At 44.0% G+C, this 7,738-nt stretch overlaps 1 protein-coding gene across 1 annotated transcript in view; it reads right to left on the bottom strand.

The window, feature by feature from the left end:
• The window catches only part of TET2 (tet methylcytosine dioxygenase 2), a 24,551-nt gene extending 17,254 nt beyond the window's left edge, over positions 1 to 7,297 (bottom strand). Inside the window, exons 1-2 of the mRNA XM_009639177.2 lie at positions 3,914 to 7,297; positions 1,557 to 1,647 (exon numbers count right to left, since the gene is read on the bottom strand). Of these exons, the coding sequence (XP_009637472.1) occupies positions 1,557 to 1,647; positions 3,914 to 7,256 (3,434 nt within the window). The 5' untranslated portion in view covers positions 7,257 to 7,297. The remainder of the gene's footprint in view (positions 1 to 1,556; positions 1,648 to 3,913) is intronic.
• Between the last annotated feature and the right edge of the window lie 441 nt (positions 7,298 to 7,738).

Genomic DNA, 7,738 nt, shown 5'->3' with positions numbered 1-7,738 from the left:
GTTTGTTGTTGCCAATATTAAGTGTAATTAAATATAAAAAAAAAAAAAAGAAAAAAAAAAAAAAGAAAGAACGTGAGGTCAATATTAAGGATGAAAAATTACATTCCAAAGTAAAGAAATGAAAAAAGTTTCATCTCTAATAATTGACATCATGACATGAATGAATTCCCTCTTTTATTTATTATTTGTAAATACTAAAGAATTAACCAGTCAGTGAGAGCTCTGGAGATAAAAAGTTATAAGCAGCTTCTCGGGAGGGTCAGTGTTTGCTCCCCATTTGCAGGAAGAAGCTGATTTACGTAGTTTACATGCATTCGAGCTGCTCACAAAGCTGAAAACAAGTATTTGGGGCAAGCCCTGCACAGGAGTCACAGGAAGGAGGTGCTAAGAAAGAGAAAGGACCTTAGGACTTAGAGGTAATCCAAAGGGTTTAATATGCCCTCAGTGGCCCACGGTCATGCAGCGATGAGCACAAGCTAAGAGACCTTGCTAAGAAATGGTGCTCCTTAGCTCAGACACAGCACTGCAATAATGCCCATTTGCTTTTGGTACTGCAACTAGCTGGAGCTTCCTTGCAGTTCTGGAGTCCAGATTTTTAAGGTATTAACAAATCAAATTCCCATCTGTCTCTGACTTACTGGGGAGCTTTTTGTTTGCTTGTTTGTTCAGAGGGGAACTGAATTCCCAGACACCTCTCAAAATCTGGTCATTAATGTCTATGCACGCCAAAAGCTGCAAGTAATGCAGAATTCACAGTGTAGAAGTCACTTTCGTGACAGTTTTTAATTTAAATACTTTATAAAGGCTGGTGGGTTTTGCACTTACACATATTTTTAATTAGCACAGATCATGTATCCATTCTGTGCCATTCAAAATTCCTGGTCTGGTGTCTTTGATGTAATAAATATATCACGGGATGCAACCATGATGCAGGGATTGTCTGCAGCCATGATGCAGGGATTGTCCTCAACCAAGATAAGGCTGGTTTTGTGCAATACTCTGAGGAAGGGGGATGTTTTTTCACAAAACTACTTAACGATTCTTGAGCTGAAATCCTATCCAACAACTTTGCGGCACTGCTTTGGATGCGACCGAGTTAGACTTAGCCCTTTAGGGTTGTACTATGTACTTAGTAATTTGGCGGGGGGTGGGGGGGAGCAGCAGCAGCTAATTTTGGAGTTTGGTACTCTGCTCTTTGTTTTCCTTCTACCTTGGCATTCTCCTACCCAGAGGGAACACCAGGTCCATGCCTGCTTTTGCAGCCTTTGCCAACCGTCTTGCTTGGCAGGCTGGTGAATGCTTGTTCCTGCTTGGGTTTGCTGGCATCCGTCTCAAAGTGCGCAGCCTGTGCCAGCCAGCAGACTATTAGCCCTGTCAAATATTGTGACTCTCTGGTGAATAGCACAGTGCGTAATGTTGGCAACACTGGAGTAGCTAAGCCTACAAGTAATTACTTGATTTGCAATTGTTTATTTCTTTATGTGCAAAAGCTGGAAAAATTCTGACATCCACAAAAGGATAAACGTTAATCTGCCCTGTGCCTTTGCACTAATTACCTTTCTTCCATGATTTCTCTAATAGCTGCCACATTAGGACCGGCTCCTAGATGGGTATAGAAAGGACCTTCATCTTTTTCAATAATTTGCTCTGTTTAAAACAAAATAAAGGTTATTACTTCGAAGCTTAATTCTTTAATGTAAAAATTCACATTGCAAAGCTTACATCTAGCTTGTATAGAATACTGCTGGATGGGTCTGGGGTCAGAGTTTTCAAACACTTATGTCTAAAGTATGCCCACACAATTTGTACAAAACATGCAAAGCATGTGGCTAATCCTGCAAATAGCCATGATATGGACCGTGTGCCTTTTGCTAGTACAAACAGTTGTTACACATCTCGGGCTCTACACCGAAATTCAAAAGGCATTTTCCTGTTATCACCAAACAATTGTTTCTCCCTCTCCCATTTCCTCCTCTCCCAGTATCTAGAAAGGAGGATAAATGGGATAACAGTGGTAAATATTGACATTAGTGAGCTGTACAGTACTTGTTTTTCAGCAGACATGTCAAAGTGTAGGAACCTACAGCTTGAGAAAGTGGCCAGTAAGGTTACATAGAGAATTTCTGCCACCCACGGAAAGACGCTGTGAAATGAAAAAAAGCAAGTTTGCTGAAAGAAATCCTGCACAAGGCTTAGTCAAAATCCTTATATGCTAAGAATGTGGCTTCAGTTTTCTGTGTGTAGGTAGGACCATGTCAGCATTCACAATATATGCTGTATGATTTGTTTGGTACCAGGAGGCGGGCTCCAGCAGTGCGAAAGAAACGGTCGGGCTCTGCTTGGGTTCAGGAGGAAACGGTGGAGCTGTGCTGACTTGTCAGAGGGCTGACTCTATGCTTTCTGCCAAGCTAACTCCAAAGGCTGGATGGGGTGATGCTGCTCTTGATGTACAGCCTCCGGAAGCATGATGAAGGCATGCTATAAACCTGAACGTGTCAATGGGGGAATGGCTTAATTTAATTTTCCTAAGGACGAATATTGGTAGGAAAGAGTAATAAACCCTATCGATTATGCTGTGGCACTGGGTTCTTCAAAGAGGACAGGAACTAAGATTCATGCTCCTTTATTTCGTAGAGGGTCTGCTAAGACTGAAAAATTAAAATGCAAGTGGAGAATAAGCTGTTTTGCTTAGTTAGCAGTTGCAGTACTGGCTAAAAAAATAGAATAATGAAATGATTGCCAGAAAAACTTGTGCCAATGACATTGGAGAAACGGTCTCAAGAAAAAACACCCAAACAACTTAAGCGTTTTCAAAAAACCCTACAGTTCATAGGCTGTTTCTTATAAAACAGCAAGGAACTGGCTTCCAGTTTTTCTTCTTGGGAGCTTTGGAAATCCACTACCTCCTCTTTTTGTTTCCATGGATCATCTCCAAGATATAGCCCCAAGCGTTTGAAAAGCAAGAACATCCATTTGGCTATTTTGGAGGAGCATTGGTTCAACTTTCCTCTTTCATAGTTGGTATGAAATCCCAGTAAGTGAAACTACAACAAGGATTTTTTTTTTTATTATTATTTTTTTATTTTCAGTGCTGAACCTTTTGTCTCAGCCCGAGTAGTTTATCCAGTAGAGTCTGAAAGTGCCTGTTAGACCTGGCTATGTGCAGTGTCAGTGCTGTATCAAAGCTTGGGCTATGTGGCCATGCCTGTCACTCTACTGTGCTTCCCTCTGCCCTGTTCTTCCAGCTTTTGGAGATTGGGTATGCCATGAAGAAACAGCAAGGGTCCCCCTCGCTGCTTTCTTGGTGCTGCTTGCGTAGCTTTGCTAAGAAACTCCTGATCTCTTTAGCCTTGCAGGAGAGAAGTGTGTGACAGGGAGGATAAACTCTTGCAACAAGTGAGGAATAATCTGTCATCCCTTCTTTGCTTAGGCTTTACTGAGGCAAACTTCAGCACTTTCACTCTTAGAGCAAAAAGTGGTGTAAGGATCTCCAAGTTTTGGACCCAGGACATATTTTATAAATGCTGTATCTAACCTTGATGAATAAATTAGTTTATGAAGTTATGTCCTACTTTTTATCAGCATGTTATCTTTACATGTCTGCTGCTCAAGGAGAATGGGTGTGAGGGGATACATTACTGGCCATAAGCATTCTGACTGGAAAAAGCAAAGAGGTAATTGCTTTATGAAATATTGAGAAAGGGCCCATCTGTAGGGTTGGATAAGTGGAGTAGGCATAAGTGTATAAAACTGCAATTTTTTAAGTCTTTACTAATTACCATTCTGAAAAAAAAAAAAAAACAAACCCCAAAAAATCCTCCAACAAAAACATCCACGTAACCCTGCAATCTCAACTAGAAGGCTCACTTCCTTCCTGTGAACTAGTACATTTTTAGTACATCTCAGCACTTACCAACACAGCTGCAAGATGGGAAATCATACTGGGTTTTGGCAGGTGTGTCCAATAGATTTTTTACAGGAGTATCCAATAACTTGGAAGGTGAGTCTAAAAAATTATTGAGAACAGTTCCAGCTGTTCTTTTGGTCGGGGTTTTTTCAGCAGATGAGTTTGCTTGCTGATCTAAGATTGGGGTCTGAGTGTCAAAATCTGCAGCACTGGTATTTCTTGACAGGATGGTAATAGGGCCTGCTGTTTCAACCTTCACATGTTTAGGTGATTTGATAGTAAAAGTCTTGTGATCAAACAGTGATTTGACCTGTATCTGTTTTAGCTGCTGTTCCATTGTTTCAATGATGCTCTTTTGTTGCATGTTCTCGCAGCCAAAGTGCTGATTCTCTTGTTTAATTGTTTTTTTCCACATTTTGTTTTCCAGCTGTCCAGCTGATGGACGCATGCAGACATTAGACTTCGTGCCAGCCTCGATTTTTATAGGCTTGCGCACTGGACTGGGACCAATCTCGGTTTTGGGTTGCTGGTAGGCTTGTTGTTCCTGTTTTTGCAAGAGATGCCACCTTAGAGCAGCATGCTTCTGAAAATCCTTAGGGGTTTGGGACTGCAAATGACAGCCTCTCTGGTCTTGGGAGTGTGGGGCAGTTTGCTGGCTGTGTGGTAAGTACCGCTGAGGAATCTGCGTGGCTTGTTGGCTCGGGAGATCTTGGTTCAGACTACCACCGTAGCACTGTGTTTGCTGGAGCGGTGGTAGCTGTATAACTGAAGCTTGTTGCGTCTGCTGCTCTTGTTCTTGAAAACAGTGATTCACATCTTGCTTTGCGGTCAAGTTATTTGAAAAATACTGCACATGTTGCAAGTCTTGCATTTTGTTGGCTCCAAAACGTTCAATACTTGCGGTGTTTTCTTTCTTCTCAGCAATCAAGTGCACATTGTTCGGGCAGGGGTGCTGCAGACTAGCGTTTGCTTTCTGAGTGTAAAGGGGAGCTTTGTTGTTCATGCTCTGTACCTGCTCTAGGCCTAGCTGAGGGCTATGCAGCGGGAATGCGGTTGATTTCATGTACTTATTCCCAGTTTGAAAACATTCATCTACTTTAAGCTGACTGAAGGATGTCCTGTCTAGCAGCTGCTCAGCATTGCTTTGGGAGTGGGAAATGGTTTGGGGCAGGTCTTTGTTTTTCATTTGCAGAGCCTGTTGCTGGTTTGGGGTTAGCTGCGGACTGCACGGCAGTTGTACCTGCTGTGACTGTTTTTGAAGCATCTGTTGCAAAATGTGTGAATGCAAGAATTGCTCGTTTTCCCCTGGCTGGGGATGCAAGTGCTGCTGTTTCAACGGGGCCCCTAAAGGCTGCTCGGCTTGTTGTTCTGGTCTTTGCTGGAAATGGAGCTGCTGTGGAGGGTGCTGCTGCACTTGGGACTTGAGTAAGGAATCCATCTTTGTGAGCTGTGGCTGCGGTGAGTGTTTCTGGAACGGCAGCTGCTGGTCAGCTGTGGGATGCGGCTGCAGCTGGGAGGTCTCGCTTTTGTACAGCGGAGGAATTTGTTCCTGTTGCACTATCTTCTGGCTCTGGGGCTGTCCCGAAGGCCCCTTTAATGCATCAGGACTTCCAGCATACTGTTTTTTATAGGCTGTTTCGGCTGTGTTTGCCTGGAACTGAAGAATTGATCTCAATAATGCTTCGCTGGGCTTTTGGGGAGGCTCTCCCTGGCGGAACTGGGTAGAAACCAGTTCTATCCAGGCTGGTTTTGAATAACGTTGAGCCTGTTGCACAGGCTCTTTCACTTGGTCCTTTTCTTTGTCGGGAGGAATCTCGGGTTCTCTCTGTCCTGGGAAATGCTGATAGTGTTGCTGCAACTCACCCTCACTTCCGCGCGCTTGCAGGTTTTGGAGGGGAGGTTCTGACGCCGGCGTAATTTCTTCTGGGCGCTGCTGAATTGAGGCGGCCACAGCAGCTTGCGGGTTGCTTTCACTGACATCTTGTTGTGATGTTTGTGCCTGCTGCGGAAGTCTCTGCTGAGGGTGAAGTTGTTGGCTGAGGCCAGGACTTTCTGACGTTGGTCCCTGCTGTTGCCCTTCGTTCTTTATCTCCCCAGGAAGAGTTTCATCACATCTGTTGTCATAGGAATGGCGTCCTTCTCGCACCACGACGGACAGCGCACTGTTCATTTCCGGAGCAGGAGGAGCGGAGGAATCTTTGTGAAAAGTTGAGTTCTGTTTAAAGAAAGCACCATTTTTTTCTGCTTGCTCAGAAAACCTTTCCAAAGCGGCATTCTGAGCTTGCAGGTTACTGCTGGAACTGAGAGAGAGGTCTTGGTTGGGAACCTGCCCTACGCCTCCACGAACAGTACTGTTTCCTACGGGTAACTGATGTGGATCATAGCTTGGAATCTGTTGCTGTAGCTGTAGTTCTGGTTTCTGAAGCGAACAGCTACCTGGCAATACAGGTGGTTTACTGGAGTCTTCTGCGTCGTAGACCTCAGTAACCACTACAGCTGGCACTTGAGGCAGCTCAGAGTTTGAGGTCTGTGGGGAAGTGATCTGCCCTGAGGTATGGGATGAATGCGTTGTCTCGTAGGACAACTCATTTGTAGCCTGACTGGTAATGGCATTGATATGAGATGTGTTCTTCTGCATTGCTATGGAAACATGTTCTGGATAATATTGAGACAGTGTTTTCTCCAGGAGTTCACCATGCATGCTTTCCATGGAAGAGGCAGAAACTGTAGCACCATTAGGCATTGGCACTGCCTTGTTCTTAAGTAGTAAGACAATGTCCCTGTTGTGGCAATGAACATTTTCCCGCTCCTGCTCACCCTGAATGAGGAGGTCATGAGGGTTTTCTGAACCACCACTGTTGTATCTTGTAGACTGTATCAAATCTGAAACTTCATTTTCTTGTCCTGTAAAACTCTCGTGTTTCTTCTCACTGTAACAATTGGAGATGCTTGGTTTTTCATTACTATCCTCTGGCTCAGCTTTTTCTCCATTTACTTCTTTGTCTTGTTTCGCTTTCTTGCTCTCATGAAGTCCATACAGAGAGGGCTCACTAAAAGTGCGTTTTATCCCACCATTTTGCATACATTTGGAATATACTTTCTTTTCTTGTAAAAGGTCGGGGCTAACGCGGTTGTTTGGACTTCCCTTCAGGTGGGGCACTCCATAGTTGCTTTTAATGAATAGCTGCTTGTGGTCTCCATTTACTTCAACTTCAGGCCTCTCTGTTGCTGGACTTCCATTCTGTAGCTTCACTGCAGAAGGCTCTGCCTGGTAAACGTGAGAAGATTGCGGTATTAGAAATGGACTCAATCTATTGCCGTCAACATGGTTGGTTCTGTCCTGTTCCATCTGGCCTGCTCCGGGGCCATCCACAAGGCTACCCTCTGAACGTATCTGAAAGACAAAAGAAAGGGGAGAGAATCTAAGTCAATTTTAGTTTCCATTGAAGGACAGTCGACTACCGACAATTCCAGCACCATTCAATCACCCACTGTCCTGACCAGCCCCCACATAGAACACGAGCTCGCAGGCGCACCTGAGGGATGTTTCACTGTCCTATCACATTTTGCTGCCCTGTGTCTCCCTTCTTCTTGAAGGTTTGTTCTTCAAGATGAAAAGCATGAAAATACAGAGTGGCTCCTTACCCCCATTTAACACACAAGCAGATATTTTACCAAAAAAATATCTCCTAATGGTGCAGAAAATACTCTCTGCTTTTGAATGATTTGCAAAGACTCCTCTGTCATCACTTTTTCCCCTTGGTAAGGCAGGAAGTCATGCCGAAACCATGGTTCCCAAACTTGGTGCTAATCCCGTTATTTGATTAAGTG

Source organism: Egretta garzetta, unplaced genomic scaffold (genome assembly GCF_000687185.1).
Source record: "Egretta garzetta isolate BGI_Z169 unplaced genomic scaffold, ASM68718v1 scaffold620, whole genome shotgun sequence".
Classification (NCBI taxonomy): domain Eukaryota; kingdom Metazoa; phylum Chordata; class Aves; order Pelecaniformes; family Ardeidae; genus Egretta; species Egretta garzetta.
Note: the sequence above shows the minus strand (reverse complement) of the source record. Positions and strands in the feature narration are given on the sequence as shown.